Raw genomic sequence first — 17,016 nt, 5'->3', positions numbered from 1 at the left:
CAATCACCAACCTTCCCTTATATCTAATCAGTCCATTAGATAGGGCATAATCGAGCCTGCAATCCCCATTCACACTTAACTGTTCTAGCAACTCCTTGGCCCATGTCCCTTGCCGATAGCTCTCAGTTACCTCTTAGACCCAATCGGGTATCACTAATGTAATAGCAGCCAGCATACCCCCTTCCTAGCAACGAGACAATGCATCTGCAGCTACATTCTCTTTCCCCCTTCTATATTGTATCACATATTCCAGCCCCATCAGTTTAGCCATACCCATCTTTTGGAGATGAGAGTGGAGTTTCTGCTGTGATAGAAACTTGAGGTTCTAGCGATCCATTTTAATAATGAATCTTCCTCCCTCTAGGTAATGCCTCCACTTTTCTGCTACCAAGAGTTCTTTGTCATAGATACTAAGTCCTTGGTTCCTGGGGCTCAAAGCTTGGCTAAGGAAAGCCAAAGGCGTACCTTCTTGTAACATAACTGCCCCTATGCCATTCCCACTGGCATCAGTCTCAAGGGTAAAAAAGGCTTGCCAAAATCCAGCAGTCCAAGCATTGGTACCGTACTCATGGCCTCCTTAAGTTGTTCAAATGTTTCCTTAGCCCTCTGATCCCATTTAAACCCTTCCTTCCTCAATTGATCAGTTAGTGGTTTGTTGATCAACCCATAATCCCTTCCAAACTTCCAGGTAGTATCCTCTAAGTCCTAGAAACCCTCTCTAGCCCGGACATTAGTGGGTTTTGGCCAAGCAGTAATGGCTTCAATCTTTTTAGGGTCAGTTCCAGCACCTTCTTTAGATATCGCATGTCCCAAATACTCAATTTGTGATTGTGCAAAAGCACACTTGGACCTCTTGAGATATAACTGGTTGAATCGCAAGGCCTGGAAGGTAGTCCCAAGGTGCTCTAAGTGTTGGTCAAATGAAGAGATGTATATTAGAATATCATCAAAGAATACTAGGACAAACTTCCTGAGGTAGGATTCAAAAATTAGGTTTATTAGAGCTTGGAAGGTGGCAGGGGTATTAGTGAGTCCAAATGGCATTACTATAAATTCATAATGGCCATGATGTGTCCTAAAGGCAGTCTTTAGGATATCAGATGGGTTCATCCTTATTTGGTGGTAACCTGAGCGTAGGTCGAGTTTGGAAAAAATTGAGACGTGTTTAAGCTCATCAAGTAGGTCCTCAATAATAGGTATTGGAAATTTGTCTTTGATGGTAAGGGCGTTTAGGCGTTTAATTGTCTACAGTCGACACAAAAATGCCATGTCCCATCTTTCTTTAGACCAAAAGGACAAGAGAGGCAAAGGGCTTGTGGCTTAGTCTAACAACTGATTGGGAAAGCATGTCCCTAACTAGCTTTTCAATTTTTGTTTTCAGCTTAGGGGGGTACCGATAGGATCTTATGTTGACAGGGCCAATATTTGGTTTTTAGTGGAATGGAGTGGTCTATGGAATGCTCAGGTGGTAGAGACTTAGGTTCTTTAAATAGGTCGTGATATTTGACCAGTAATCGCTCAAGGAAGGTTAGATCTGTGAAAGACAAACCCTAGGGTATAGTAGATTGGAAATCAAGAATCGAGAGAGAGAGAGAGAGAGAGAAATGTACTGAAGATTTATTCTTAGAATGAATAATGACAGCCTACCAAATACTTTACATAAGCTGTATATATATACAGGCTTATAACCGAAAGAGAACCTACTACCACAAACACAAACCAAATATAACAGCAACACAAAACAGAATGAATGAAACAAATATAAAGAGAATGCTATCTGAATACAACATTCTTTTCAACACTCCCCTTCAAATCATGCTCCTTGACTTGCTCTGCAAGAGAAAACTTTTTGCGAAAAGCTGTCATTGTTGTACATCGTTGAGTACCAGTACTGATAGGGGACCATGCAAGTCTAAGTTTGCTGCATAACACCTGAAATCTGTCCCTTGGTAAACGCTTGGTTAGAATATCCGCTGCCTAGTCAGATGTAGGAACATAGCAAATTTCTACTTCACCTCTTTCAACTTTTTCCATAACAAAATGCACATCAACACCAACATGCTTCGCTCTTGAGTGGAAAACAAGGATTTTCAGCCATGCTTTTGGCTGCTAAGTTGTCACACCATAGAACTGGAGTAGAAACAATTGGATAACCCAACTCAGCAAACAAAGATTTAAACCATAAAATTTCCATTACACCCAAAAGCAACAGATCTATACTCAGCTTCCCCTATAGATCGAGCAACAACCAACTGCTTTTTAGAGCCCCAAACAATAAGATTTTGACCAAGATACACACAAAATCCACTAGTACTCCTTCTAGTGACTTTACAGCTAGCATGATCAGCATCAGTAAAAACTGTTAGACTCAAATTTCCAAGTGTGGAGGAGAAAAATTAACCAAGACCAATTGTCCCCTTAATATACCGAAGTAATCTTTTGCAAGCCATCCAGTGTTGACTCTTAGGTTTGGAAGAAAACTGACTCAACTTATTAACAGCAAATACAAGGTCAGGTCGTGTATGTGTCAAGTATTGGAGAGAGCCTATAATAGTTCAATATAGGGTTGGATTATGAAGATCTTAACCTCCATCTGTTAAGGAAAGTCCAGCATTCATAGGTGTGTCACAAAGCTTACAATCTTCCATACCAGCCTTCTTCAATAAATCCATAACATAGTTAGTTTGAGTAAGATAAAGACCACCTATGTTTCTATAGGCTTCAAACCCTAGGAAATAGTTGACAGCTCCTAGAGTTTTCAAGGCAAATTGACAATCAAGATCATGAATACAATCCTAAAGAGCAGCAAAACTAGAGCCAGCGAGTAGTATATCATCAACATATACAAGCACAAACATCACATAATCAGCTTGTTCTACAATTGAACGAACAAAACCCCAGCTAATTAACGCTTCTTTCAGCTTATTATACCAAGCTCGAGGAGCTTGTTTAAGCCCATATAGAGATTTTATCAACCGGCAAACATGAGTAGGCTTTGAAACACTCACAAACCCTTCCGATTGTTCCATATATACTGTTTCTGCCAAGTCACTATTTAAAAATGCATTCTTCACATCTACTTGTTGAATTTCCCAACCAAAAGACATAGCTAGAGAAAACAAAACCCGAATTGCAGGTGCCTTAACCACTGTACTAAATGTTTCAACATAGTCAATGCCTGGATTTTGTAAGAAACATTTAGCAACCAGTCTAGCTTTATACTTTAAAACAGACCCATCAGGTTTAAACTTAACCCGAAAAAATCCATTTGTTTCCAACCAAATTCATATCAGTTGTATAAGGAACCAATTCCCAAGTGTGATTCTTTTGTAGAGCATTGTACTCTTCTTCCATGGCTTTAACCCATCGTGAGTCTAAGAGAGCCTCACTAATAGATGTTGGCTCAAGTGAGCTCACTAAAACATAAGGAGAGTCGTGAACAAGTTGTCTGGACTTAAACCGAGTAAGCATAGGGTGAAGTGATGGAGCTAGAGGAGCTTTAGTTTTAGTAACCTTTGAGATAGGTGGAGCAGAAGGTGCAGGAGACAAAGAAGATGATGTGCTGGCAGCAGGCAAACTATCTGATGTATGCAGAACTAGATCCGGAGAAGGAGTAACTATGGGACTTTGATCAGAAACAGAAGGATAGACAATAGGAGAAACAATAGGATGAAGAAACTCTGTAGTAGGACTAAGAGATTTGAACTTTGTAGATGATTCATCAGTGCGAGGAGATGAAGAAAATATAGTCAAATAAGGAAAGTCTTGTTCATTAAATTGAACATGACGAGTAGTGTAGATGCGACCTGATGGATGAAGACATCTGTAACCAGCTTGAATAGAACTATATCTAATAAAGATACACTTGGTTGAATGAAACTCAAACTTGTGTTTGTTGTAAGGTCGAAGCAATGGAAAACATGCACAGCCAAACGGCTTCAGCAAATGATAATTAGGAGGTTTTTGATACAACAACTCAAAAGGAACCTGAGATTGAATAGATGTGGAAGGTAGAAGATTAATCAGATGAACAACAGTGAGGAAAGCTTCTACCCAAAACTTTAGAGGCATATTAGCATGAGCTAATAGAGTCAATCCCATTTTAGCTATATGCCTATGCTTTTGTTCAGCAATGCCATTTTGTTGATGAGTGTGAGGGCATGAAAACCTAGGCTGAATGCCATTGTTATGATGATAGGGTAGACAAGCACGATATTCCCCCCCATTATTTGTTTGCAAAGCCTTAAGTTTGGTTTGAAATTGATTTTCAGCCAGTTTATGAAAAGTACTGAAAACTGACAAAACATCTGATTTGAGCTTTAAAAGGTATAACCAAGTGTATCGAGTATAAGCATCTACAAAAATGATGTAATAATGAAAACCTTCCATAGACAATATGGGTGTTGGTCACCAGAGGTCTGAATAAACAAGCTGTAATGGACGAACAGCAGTAATTTCGTGAGAAACAAAAGAAAGTTGATGCAACTTACCTATTTTGCAAGAATCACAAAAAGACAAACTGGAAGGTGAACAAGAAATTCCAATTTTATTCAACACTTTTTTGTAATACATTCAAAGAAGGATGACCCAATCGATTATGCCAATCTTGGCAACTACTAGTGTTTTGAGCTAGACAAACATCTTTGGACATTTCATGAACAAATGAATCCTGTCCTTTACATGTTCTGAAACTATTACATGAATTAGATGAAATATCAGCTAAAGGAACTGAAATTTGCTCTAGAGAATGGGTTGGAGTGCTGGTTGCAGCGAAACAAGATGCTGGAACTAGCTGATATAACCCATCCTTAAGTTGGCCCCGTAGAAGAACTGCCTCGGATCCTTTGTCCTTAATAAAACAGACATTAGAATGAAATTCAGCTACCACATTATATTCTCTAGTTAGTTGAGAAACACTAAGAAGATTTTTATGTATACTAGGAACATGAAGAACATTAGGAATACAAAGAAATGAATTTGGAGTAGTATTTAATACTCTTGAACCAACATGAGTAATTGGCAATTGCTTACCATTGCCTATAGTGACTTGTTCTCCACCATGATAAGGCGAGTGAATAGACAAATTATTAAGGCTTGAAGTAATATGATTTGTGGCTCCTGAGTCCACAAACCAAGCTGGATCAGAAAGAGATGGTTGAGGAGAATTAAACTGAGAAGATTGGTATGAAAGAAACTGATCCGAAGATCCATGAAGCTGTGAGCCTGTCACTGAACCAGTATCATTAGTGTAGGCTCCATTAGGATCACTAAAGGTTGCCATGTAAGCACCTGAATCAAACTGATTTCCAGGATTAAAATTTCCAAAATTTCCAATAGGTCTACCACCAATAAAATTTCCAATAGGCTGATTATTCCCTTGAGTAAAGTTATGATCAAACCGGTGATAGCACTTATCCACATAATGTCCTGGTTTACCACATAGTTGACAATAGAATTTTCTATTTGAAGACCTACCTCGACATCTACCTCCTCTAAATCTTGAACCTCCTCCTTGTTGTGCATTTCTGCCTCGATTAAACCCAAAATTTCTATTACTGTGATGTGTCGCCTCATTAACATTCATATTATAAGACATTGACTCAAATTGTAGAGACGGTTGAGGCACATTTTTAGCAGCCAATCTTTGTTCATGCATAAGCAACAGATATTGAACATTTTCCAGATCTATCTCGTCCATCTGATATGTTATTAAACTCACCACAGTATCGTAATCTTGATCTAAACCATTTAGAATGGCAAGAAGCACTTCATTATCACTTAGAGGCTCTCCTATGGCTGCTAGAAAATGACTTATAGTCTTAATTTTCAAGACATAGTCATTAATTGATAAACTTTCCTTTTTAACAAACCTTAGCTGCTGTTTTAATTGAAAGGATTTGGCAATAGTTTGTCTCGCATATAATTTCTCAAGATAAATCCATACCTCGGCAGATGATTCGCATTGAATCATCTGCGCTAATACTTCCTCGGTAATTGTAGAGAAAAGCCATCTGAGAAGCAGCTAATTAGATCTAAGCCAGTTCACATATTCTGGATTCACCTCCGAGTTTGCAGCTACATTGTCGCTTGTGGAGTCAATTATGTATTTCGAAGGAGGAGAAGCTTTATTCAAGAACGACACTAGATCGAAGGCTCGAATTGTGGCTAAGATCTGAGCCTTCCAAAAGATATAGTTCTTCGAATCGAGTTTCAGAGGAATGAAACTAAAAGCTTTTGATACTGCTGTGAAATCGAATTGAGACATGGATGAAACACTCGAAGTAGATCGAATAGGAGGAGAGGTAGAGGAAGAATGATTCTCATGAATAGACGACATTAGCAGGTTGTTGGCTCCGATACCATGTGAAAGATAAACCCTAGGGTATAGTAGATTGGAAATCAAGACGAGAGAGAGAGAGAAATGTACTGAAAATTTATTCTCATAATGAATAATGACAGCCTACCAAATACTTTACATAAGCTGTATATATATACAGCCTTATAACCGAAAGAGAACCTACCGCCACAAACACAAACCAAATATAACAGCAACACAAAACATAATGAATGAAACAAATATAAAGAGAATGCTATCTGAATACAACATTCTCTTCAACAAGATCAAATACCTACCATCCCGTATGTGGCTGATTTTGGCCATTGTTGAAGTGATTTTCTGCTGCCTCCTCACTCCCTCTCCATTCTTCCTTGGCCTCAATGGAAAATAGTTGTGCCACCTGGGACAATTTCTTCCAGAGAAGCTGATGCAGCTTCTTTCCCTTAATCATTCTGCAAGACCCAGCCCAGCCTCCATATCTCCCTTAAGGACCACTCTCCTTCCTTCCTTCTCCAGTGTTACTTCCATTTTATTGAAGTCAAAACTAATGGGACTCACCCTCTAATCCAATCTACCTCGAGTACTATGTTGCATCCCCCCAACTTCAACAATCGCATGTTTGCTTCAAAAACTTCACCCTGCATCTCCCAGCCAAAACCTGGCAAGTAGACTTGCTAATCACCTTATTCCCATTAGCCACGATCACTGAGAGTGGTTGTGTGCTAGCTAGTGGATACTTCAACTTCTTGGTCGTGCCCTCATCAATGAAACTATGGGTACTCCCACTATCGATCAAGACCATTAGGGTGCCTTCATGGGCTCTCCCTTCCACCTTAATTATCTTGCTATTGGCCACACCTTTGATGGCATGCAATGAGATGGCCCCATTATCTTCCTCTTCTATATCACCAGCCATCACCTTTTCTTCCTCCTCTTCTTACCCCAAAAATAGCAATTGTTTCCTGCACTGATGCCCCAAGGTGTACTTGTCCCCACACTTGAAACATAGGCTTGCTTGCCTCCTTTACTCCATTAATTTGTCCCTGTACAGTGGATTTTGGGGTGTTGGTAGCTTAACCCCGATTCCCAAACGTAAGGGTTCCTTCCCCACTAACTTCCCTCCATACTGGCATGATCCGAGCACTAATCCCTTGTTTTGTCCTTTTTGCTTCTTCAACAAAGCTTCAAACGTCATTTCTTGCAAGAGGCAGTAGAGCAAGAAGGCCCCCTCTACTGCCTCTTGCATTGTTTTAGGTCGAAACACCTGCAGTGTCGACCTCAATTCATCACTCAATCCCCCTATGAAACTAGACACGAAGTATTCTTCAGTCATGTAGGGGTTGGCATCTCCTGCCTCCTCTTCAATACGTATTCTCCTATCGTAGTAGGATCTCCCTCCAAATCTGACAATCCGCCGTGACGATTACTGGTGCTAATTCTTGGTAGAATTGGCTCTGATCACTCCTTAGGCAGAAAGTTAGGCAAGATTCTCACCTAAGGTTACCCCGAGAACATCAACATGAACTATTGCAATTGGTCACGCAACATGTTTCCTTGATCCCTCACCTTTTGCATTTCTTCACTAATCTGCAGACGCATATCTTCCCTGAGTCTCTCTACCAATGCGTCCAACTTCTGATCCACCGCCGATCCCACCTTCTCTTCTATTGTATCCACCAGGCCTTGAATCTCCACCACTGACGCAAATACTTGTTGCAACTGCATCTCCATCTATTTCATCCTCATGCCGTCAGCCATCGTCTGATTCTCTTCACCCACGCCGGCCAAGGCAGTGCTCTGATCCCAAGATGTCAGATCCTTGATTTGTTTGTTGTAGTTAAAGTTGCTAGTGATTAAGGCTTGTGATTGTTGTTATTGCAGTTAAAGCTGCTAGGGATGTTAGTCCTCGATCATATTTTTGCAACAATTCATGCTGCTCTTGACGTGTCATCTCAACAGAAAATTTAGTGCACAATTCCAATGTCTATGTTACCTACTTTCAAGAAACTCAGATTTTGGTACCATAATTCTCCAAGTTATATTTCCATGTCATGGCAGGAAAATGAGATGCAGCAGTTCTCCGAAGTCTGTTCAATGAAAGGACATCAATTTCATAGGCCTATTTCCCCTTGTTACTACATGATATGCACTATTACCCAAAAACAAGGCAAAAATTTAAGACAAAAAGATAATAAAACTAAGAAATTTCAGTAATCAAAATCATTCCATCAATCTTTTAAGATTAAGGGATGCTGAGCCCTTTTACATGGCTAACTCATTAAGGAGAGACTTCGTCTAGAGAATGATCATTCGATCTTTCAGGGAAGTATAAAGCATTTAAGATTTGATCAATAAGATTTTAAGTACTATACCTGACAATAATGAACTATATCATACAGATTTTGCAGTCCAGAGTTCTCATAGAAAACCATCGAGCTCTGCTGAAAGAAAAACCTTTTAACACTTAAAAAGAACAAACATCATAATAACCATGGATTTCAACACAACTCTTACCTGCTTTGGTACATCACCAGGCCTGTAATAGAGCAGGCATTCAGAAGGAAGTCCATCTCTGCCAGCCCGGCCACTTTCCTGCAAAAAGAGTAGTTATACAAATGGAGACTGCATTAACAGTAAGGTTACTAGGAAGGGGTGAAAACCTGGTAGTACGTTTCCATTGATTTGCTTAGGCTGTGATGGACAACAAACCTGACTATAGGAAATTACTATTAAGTACAAAACGGTATAAATTTGCAATTCAGATAAAGCTGGCTGACAATACTAACCATATTAAACCTTATAAACAGTACTGAAGCAAACAACTACATTATGTCAAACTTGATAGAGACGGTATAAAGATACTAAATATTATGGCACAACTTGGTCTGACTGGGTCGATCAATATATCCTCTAGAAGTCCAACCAGACTGAAGAAGCATACAAAATTACAATTCAAAACTGAAAAAATTGGATGGATTAAGAAAATAAAAAAAAAAATAAAAAACCAATGAAATGTTGGTGAAGTTGAGGCCATTACAAATTAGATCTTTGATATCATGTTAAGTTACCACTTGTCCCAAATGCTTAAGCATACTAAGAAATGGGCCAAATAATTATCATATTTTATTGAACACTAATTCACCTAAGAGCTTAAACTGTTAGAGAGAGAACTTTCTCATTTATATTATTATTTTTACTCTCAACAAGCCCTCTCAAATGTGGTCAAATTTTAGTATAACTGAGAAAACACCTGCAACAAAATAAATATTTGGTTAGTTGTGAAATTTTGAGTTCAAGACCTGTACCTACTTCTATACCATGTGAAATTATTAACCAACTCTTCTAAAAGCTTGATGTATAAGGGTCCAACAATTTTTTCTAATAATTTGTCAACATGATCCTTAAATCAAAAAACATGCCAAATGAGTGGAGGAAGAATATTTTGATTCCTATATACAAGAGCAAAGAGATGTTCAAAACTGTGAAAATTACAGAGAATTAAGTTAATGAGTCATACTATGAAACTCTGGGAGAGAGTAATAGAACAGAGGCTTAGAAAAGAAACAGATGTCTCGAAAAATCAATTTGGTTTCATGCTTAGTAGGTCAACAATGGAAGCTATATACCTACCGAGGCACCTAATGGAAAGGTATCAGGATCATCAAAAGGACCTACATATGGTGTTTATAGATCTAGAAAATGCCTCTGATAGGGTCCCTGGAGAAATATTATGGAGGATTTTAGAGAAGAAAGGAGTCCGAATAGCCTATATACAAGCCTTTAAGAACATGTATCACGGTGCAAAGACAAGGGTCAGAACATGCGAAGGGGATACTAAACCATTTAAAATTACAATGGAACTGCATCAAGGTTCTGCACTAATTCCATACTTATTTGCTTTAGTAATGGATGTACTCATTAAACACATTTAGACAGAGGTGCCATGGTGTATGTTATTTGCAGATGACATAGTGTTAGTGGATGAAACAAAAGAGAGAGTGAACACTAAGCTTGAGTTGTGGAGAAACAATTTAGAATCTAAGGGATTTAAATTAAGTACAAGGAAAACAGAATATATGGAATGTAAATTTAGTAAGAATGCAAAAGTAGAGGATGTTATAATAAAATTAGAAGACCAAATCATACAAAGAAAAGACCATTTTTGATATTTGGGATCAGTGATTCAAAAAGATGGAGAAATTCATGAGGATGTCACACACAGAATTAAGGGAGGTTGGCTAAAATGGAGAAATGCATCAGGGGTGTTATGTGATAGTAAAATCCCATTAAAACTGAAAGGAAAATTCTATAGGACAGCTATAAGACTAGTTTTATTGTATGGCTCAGAATGTTGGACAGTTAAATACCAACATGAGCAAAAGATGAGCGTAGCGGAGATGAGGATGCTAAGATGGATGTGCGTCCATACAAGAAAAGATAAAATTAGAAATGAGGTTATTCGTAATAAGGTAGGAGTAGTGCCAATCAAGAAGAAGATGAGAGAGACTAGACTAAGATGGTTTAGTCATGTGACAAGAAGACCAAGAGACACTCCTATGAGGAGAGTTGATGAAATGGAACAATTAGTCAAAAAAAAAGAAGTAGAGGCAGAGCCAAGAAGACTTTGGGAGAGACATTAAAGTTTGATATGAAGTGTAAGAGCCTAAATAAAAATATGACAAAAGACAGAAATATATGGAAGTCTAGAATTCATGTGGCCGACCCCACGTAGTGGGATAAAGGCAAGATATGTTGTTGTTTAATTTGTCAACACCAATAGCAATATATACATAGCAATTAGAAAGTATATACTTTTTAGTGAAATTACAAAAAAATAAAACTCAAAAGGTTCTACCTGTTTTATGTAAAATCAATAGAAAACATAAAAAGTGAGCTCTCTGCGCATGGCCTAAACCTAGTACTTTTAAAGGAAAAGAAAAGGCTCGAAATAAACTGAAGGAATCAACTAGACTATAACTTGATGAGGCTAGTTAATATTATTAAATGTTTATAGCACCAGATAAATGCACCATGGACCAGAAATTACAAATTAAATGGTATAATACGTTTAAAATACACCATTTTTATAAACTGAAGTAGACTAGGCCTTTTCACTTGAAAACTGGTCACCAGTCTTCAAGTTTCAACTTAAGATCTTTTCCCCTACTCTGATAGGTTATTGACTCAAGAGGTCCCAGCCTCCTGGGCTCCAGTAAATCTCCACCCACTGGAATAACAAGAGCCATGTTAAAGTAGGGGGCCCAAGGCCATACAAGAATATGTTTTCTCCCAACAATATAGCGATACATGATATGGCTAACATACCACACTTTCAGGGTGAAATGAACAAAATTTGGAGAAATGACAAGCAACAATCAAAGGATTATAACATGTAACGAATACCAACCATCTGGTTTGTTGATTCCCATTCCAAATGCCACCTGTAAAAGAAGTTACATGTTTCAAAATGGTAGGCTAAAAATTTCAAACAGTACTACAAAAGTTCTAACCACACATACCGTACCAACAATAACCTGCAACTTGCTATTACTCCACCTGTGCAATAAAACTGCATATAAGAAGCTCGGAGAAACCAAAAATGCTAGTGACAAATGGGGTCACTAACAACTTTTGCTTCTCAAAATGATTATGAAATCTGGAGCAGCAAATTAGCTTGCAAATCTCCACTAAAGTAACTAAGCCAGTGATCTCTGTCAGTGAAAAATTAATGAAAAGGTAGTATGGCACGTAACCTAAAGGCGGTTAAGATTTATGTTTATATAGCCTCAATGTTGCATGCAACTTTCAATCAATTTAAGTGTTGAAAATTGGTTCCCTTCCAATTTCAATTTGTAAAATGTCATTACAACCGAAGCTTGTAAATCATTGTCTCAAATTTGGGGATGAAAACAAGGTTGAAGCTGGAAGATATCAGAAATAAGTGGGAAGGCTAATCTCTCTCTCCCATATCCATCTAAACATATCACATGTTGTCAGTGCAGGGAGTTAATTTATGAATGATCCTCGCAGACCCCACTTGGGAAGCAATTTATCCTATATTGAGAATTGAGATTTTTTAATCAACTCTTGCAAAATGGTTGTTGTTTGCAAACTGTTGAATTGTTAACCACCATCTCATAGAGAAGCTTAAGTTGTTAAATAGAGGGTTAACTCTATCTTCTACATTATTATTTTTACTCTCAATATGCCCCCTCACATGTGACTTGGTCTAAATACATGTAACAATTTAAATATTGGATTAGCGATAAGGTTTGAGCTCAAGACCTTTGCCTACTCTAATAACATATTGAATTGTTAACCATTATCTCATCTAAGAGTTTAAACTGTTAGATAGAGGGTTAAATTTATCTTTTATATTATTATTTTTACTCTTAACATAAACCATGGTCAATATGCTCCTAAAGTACAGGGCAATGGGTTAATTTTTCCTTTTTTTCCTCTTCATGTAACCGTTTAAGTGCAAGTTTAAACTGTCACCTGCATAAAGAAGTCCATCACACTGAAACAAGATGCAACTAATAGTTTGAGCAAAAAAAGTCCATGCTGGTCAATATTCAAAAGGAATGTTTTTATAAAATCAAACCAAGAGGATAACTGACTTAACCATGTCCATAATTTTTATCTTTCCCCTTAAATAAATTCAAGATTTATTTTAATCTTAAATAAATTCAAAGAAGAATGTAAAACAAAAGGCAATTAATTATTCATAATGAGTCAAAATAACTAATTACTTCATAGTGTAAGCTTCAATATGTTCCCAAAAAAATATTAGAGTTCCAATTTCCTGAATCTTTTAGATATCTGGAAAGAAAGTAATTAAGTTTGTCAGAAAGATGGAGAAGATGATAAATTTTGCTCCTGCTGTTATGTTTTAATCATCACACATACAACCTTTTGTTCAAATTACCGTCTTCAATTTTGTCCTGCATAATACCACAAGTAACTAGTAGGTGGGAGTGGATGTTCAGGACTCAAAATATTTAATCAACTATTTATGATGCATATCTTTATATCTAAGCAACATTACGTTTCAAGTGTTTTTTACATATTTCCAACTTTCTTTCCTTGGCTAATTTCCAACAGAAAACCATTAGTTCCCTGGCTTCAATACCTAGAGCTAAATAAAAGCACCCAACAACAATAACAAATACTTTCTTGTAAAATCTGAAGCCATTATCAATCTCATATAATTCATACAAAAAGGTATTTTCAGTTCCTGAGAATGTGTATAGACAGCCTTTTGAGAAAATAAAGAAAAATAAGTAGGATGGTAATTGGCAAAAATGCAGCAAATGCATGCAGAGTATCTGCTAAGGGTATTGATTCTGGGGTTCACTGGTGGTTGAACCAGTTTAACTGTCAGTATGATATAAGATATGGTTATTTGTTTATGGTGATGGCATTAAATAGCAAGATAAAAGTAACAGTGTGGTGGAATGCTGCCACTTCTCCAGGAGCAAAGGCCATCTCTGACCCCATTGAGACACACAGTGATGCTCCATTTAATGTGTCTCTGCCTTTGTATAGTCTGTCTGAATTTTTTGAGATTTTGATACCAAATGTCAGGGGATTTGAAGACTTATAATTTACAAAAGGAACCAGGCCTAGTCCAGGTTTGAAAACAATGAACATAAAGTAACTGAAAGCAAAAGAAAAATGAGCTTACCTCTGATGAACTTTCTCACGAGCATTCACATCCATATCTGCATGGTAATAATCAGCTGAAATTCCTCTCTCTCGCAGTTCCTTTGCAACCTATATCATTTGATAGAATAAGAAGTAATGGGTAGAACTATAATTAAATAACAGTGTAAATTAGTTAATTAAGTCATCAAGCATAAATTTAACTATTTTTAATGAAACATTGTGTAGCCAATTATCCACCGCTAGAAAACAGTCTAAACTTTATATAATATATATACGAGGGAGATTTTAACATCTTAACTGAGAGGTGGCTCTTTCTGTATTTCCACTTTTGAGTTTTATTATATTTTGTTTCTTTACTGTCTCTTTGCGGTACTATGCTCAGTTAAGATATTAAAAGCTCTCTCATTCCTCTCAAGCCAGAGGATTCCATAGGAAAGAAAATGGAGTAAAATTCCACACTAGCCACTATCACCAATAGGGGGCGCTACCTTTTTATTCTAAGAGAACATAATATTCGGGAAAGAAGTTAGAATAGAGTACTTTATGCCAACAATTACACAAACCAAAAGCTCCAAACATACAATACAAAATAGAGGGACAAGTCTGATAGGCCCTCGGTCCATTGGACCTACCAGAGGCGGCCAAAGGGGCAGGGGCAGGGGGGTAAAAGGAGTGGGGCTCGAGTAACAGCAAGCGGGGGCTGAGGGTAGTAGGGGAAAACCGTTGGTTTGTGTGTAACAAACCAACATGTGCTGCCAAAGGCAGTTATGCTGAGTAAGACAAGGTATAAATAAGAGGAAGAGAGAGAGAGCGGGTTGCGTTGGTTTTTGTAAGAGAATTCGGGAGAGAGAGGGCCTCTCGAATGCCCTGGGTTGTGCTTGTTCTTGACCGAAAGCTCTGATAGCCATTGTTAATTGATTACAGTTGGATTTTCTAGCTAGGATCCAATCAATTTGGTATCAGAGCGGTGCCGATCCTCATGGTGAACCTAACGGAGAGAGTGGGTGAATTGGAGTCGTAGATGGAGGGCATGCAAAGGGGAGTCGAAGCCATTAGAGGCGACATCCAGGCGATGGAACGAAATGTGGCGATGATGCTCGAACAGTTCACTTTCATGCAAACGAAGTGGGACGAGCAGGAGCGGGAGAGGAAGAGCAAGTCCAAGGAGCGAGAAGGACATTCGGAATTCACCATGGATTCCGAAGTAACCCCTGGGATTGTGAGAGGTCGCGACCTGGAAGGAGGAGTCGGGGGTGGGTACCAGTCGAACATACGGGGAAGGAGACTGAAGATGCCCATTTTTGAAGGAGAGAATCCTGATGAGTGGATTTTCCGAGCCAAGAGGTATTTCGCGGTCAATCAACTAACGGACGAGGAAAAGATAGAGTCCGTTGCACTGTGTTTCGAAGCAGCGGCTCTGTCTTGGTTCCAATGGGAGACAAGGCGAAGAGGAATTTGGAGTTGGGAAGGCTTAAAGCAAGGTATTCTGGGCAGGTTTTGCCCCACTCAAGAAGGGTCCTTGGAGGAGCATTTCTTGGCTCTCAGGCAAGAGAGGACTGTTAAGGAGTATAGATTGTTGTTTGAGACATTAGCCGCAGCTGTGCCTGAGGTTCCTAAGGCGTTTTTGGAAGGCCAATTCCTAAACGGCCTCAACCCGAAGATAAGAGCGGAGATTAGGGTGCTGCAACCATGGGGGCTCGATCGGATCATGGTGGTGGCTCAAAATATTGAGGACAAGAACGCAGCCCTTCGGAACTGTCATAGGGCAACCGGACCACCCAAGAATGGGTACTCTATAGTGCTAACGGTCACTAATCGGATGTCCCCAGTGCTAGCGAAGAGTTTGGGTTCCTCCCAAAAGTCTGTGACCCAACCGAGACCCTGGTTTCACACCGCTGTAACTGGTGGCAGTTTTCCTTTTAAGCGGCTTAGTGAGGCTGAGTGGAAGGCCAAGCGAGAGAAGGGCCTTTGCTTCCGTCGTGATGAAAAATATTCGATAGGCCATAGGTGCAAAAACAAGGAGCTCCAAGTTTTGATGATCTATGACGAAGAAATAGGCGAGGTGGTAGGAGAAGAGGAAGCAATGCAGGGGGGCAAGGAAGAGTTGGGGTGTGGGAGGGAAGTGATCGAGCTATCCATGAACTCAGTAGTTGGATTGACAATGCCACAAACAATGAAGCTGAAAGGGGATATCGAAGGACAACCAATTGTAGTGCTTATTAATGGAGGAGCAACACATAATTTTATTGCAACCGAGCTGGTACAGCAGTTGGGGTTGACAAGAATAGAAACTACCGGGTATGGAGTGATTATGGGAACGGGAATGGCAGTGCAAGGGACCGGCATTTGCAAGGGGGTGAAATTGCACCTACAAAACCTGCAAATTGTGGAGGATCTTTTGCCCTTAGAGTTGGGTAGCTCGAATGTGATCTTAAGGATGAAATGGTTAGTCGCCGTGGGGAAAATGAATGTGGATTGGAAGGCTTTAACTATGAAGTTTCAAGTGGGTGGTATGGCTGTAACACTGCAGGGAGACCCAAGCTTGAGTAAAACCATGGTGTCCTTGAAGGCCATGATGAAAGCTCTTAAGAGAAGTGGTGAGGGAATGCTGCTGGAATTGGGGACTATTACAGTAGAATTTGAAGAAAAACTGTGGGAAATCCCAATGATGTTGCAAGGGGTGCTGGAAGAGTTTGAAGGGGTATTTTCTGATCCAGAGGGGCTGCCACAATGCAGAAAAAAAGACCATGCTATTAACCTGATTCCAGGAATCGCACCAGTGCATGTGAGGCCTTATCGTTACCCTTACTTGCAAAAAAATGAGATTGAAAAACTAGTGGGTGAGATGTTGGGGGCTGGGATTGTTCAGCCAAGTTGCAGTCCATTCTCTAGCCCGGTGTTGTTGGTTAAGAAGGATGGAGGGTGGCGGTTTTGTGTCGATTACAGGGTCTTGAACAAGGTAACTATTCCTGACAAATTCCCGATACCGGTGATTGAGGAGCTACTTGACG

General features: G+C 39.1%; 1 protein-coding gene across 8 annotated transcripts in view; it reads right to left on the bottom strand.

The window, feature by feature from the left end:
* The window catches only part of LOC127812977 (ATP-dependent DNA helicase Q-like 2), a 93,680-nt gene that overhangs the window by 36,040 nt on the left and 40,624 nt on the right, over positions 1-17,016 (bottom strand). For 3 of the 8 annotated variants that reach the window (XM_052353602.1, XM_052353604.1, XM_052353608.1), the window contains exons 8-13: positions 14,025-14,113; positions 11,857-11,893; positions 11,745-11,778; positions 8,998-9,050; positions 8,852-8,929; positions 8,710-8,778 (exon numbers count right to left, since the gene is read on the bottom strand). In XM_052353602.1, coding sequence (XP_052209562.1) covers positions 8,710-8,778; positions 8,852-8,929; positions 8,998-9,050; positions 11,745-11,778; positions 11,857-11,893; positions 14,025-14,113 — 360 coding nt within the window. The remainder of the gene's footprint in view (positions 1-8,709; positions 8,779-8,851; positions 8,930-8,997; positions 9,051-11,744; positions 11,779-11,856; positions 11,894-14,024; positions 14,114-17,016) is intronic. The other 5 variants (XM_052353603.1, XM_052353605.1, XM_052353606.1 and 2 more) reach the window with 4 other exon arrangements.

This window comes from Diospyros lotus, chromosome 11 (genome assembly GCF_014633365.1).
Source record: "Diospyros lotus cultivar Yz01 chromosome 11, ASM1463336v1, whole genome shotgun sequence".
NCBI lineage: Eukaryota > Viridiplantae > Streptophyta > Magnoliopsida > Ericales > Ebenaceae > Diospyros > Diospyros lotus.
Note: the sequence above shows the minus strand (reverse complement) of the source record. Positions and strands in the feature narration are given on the sequence as shown.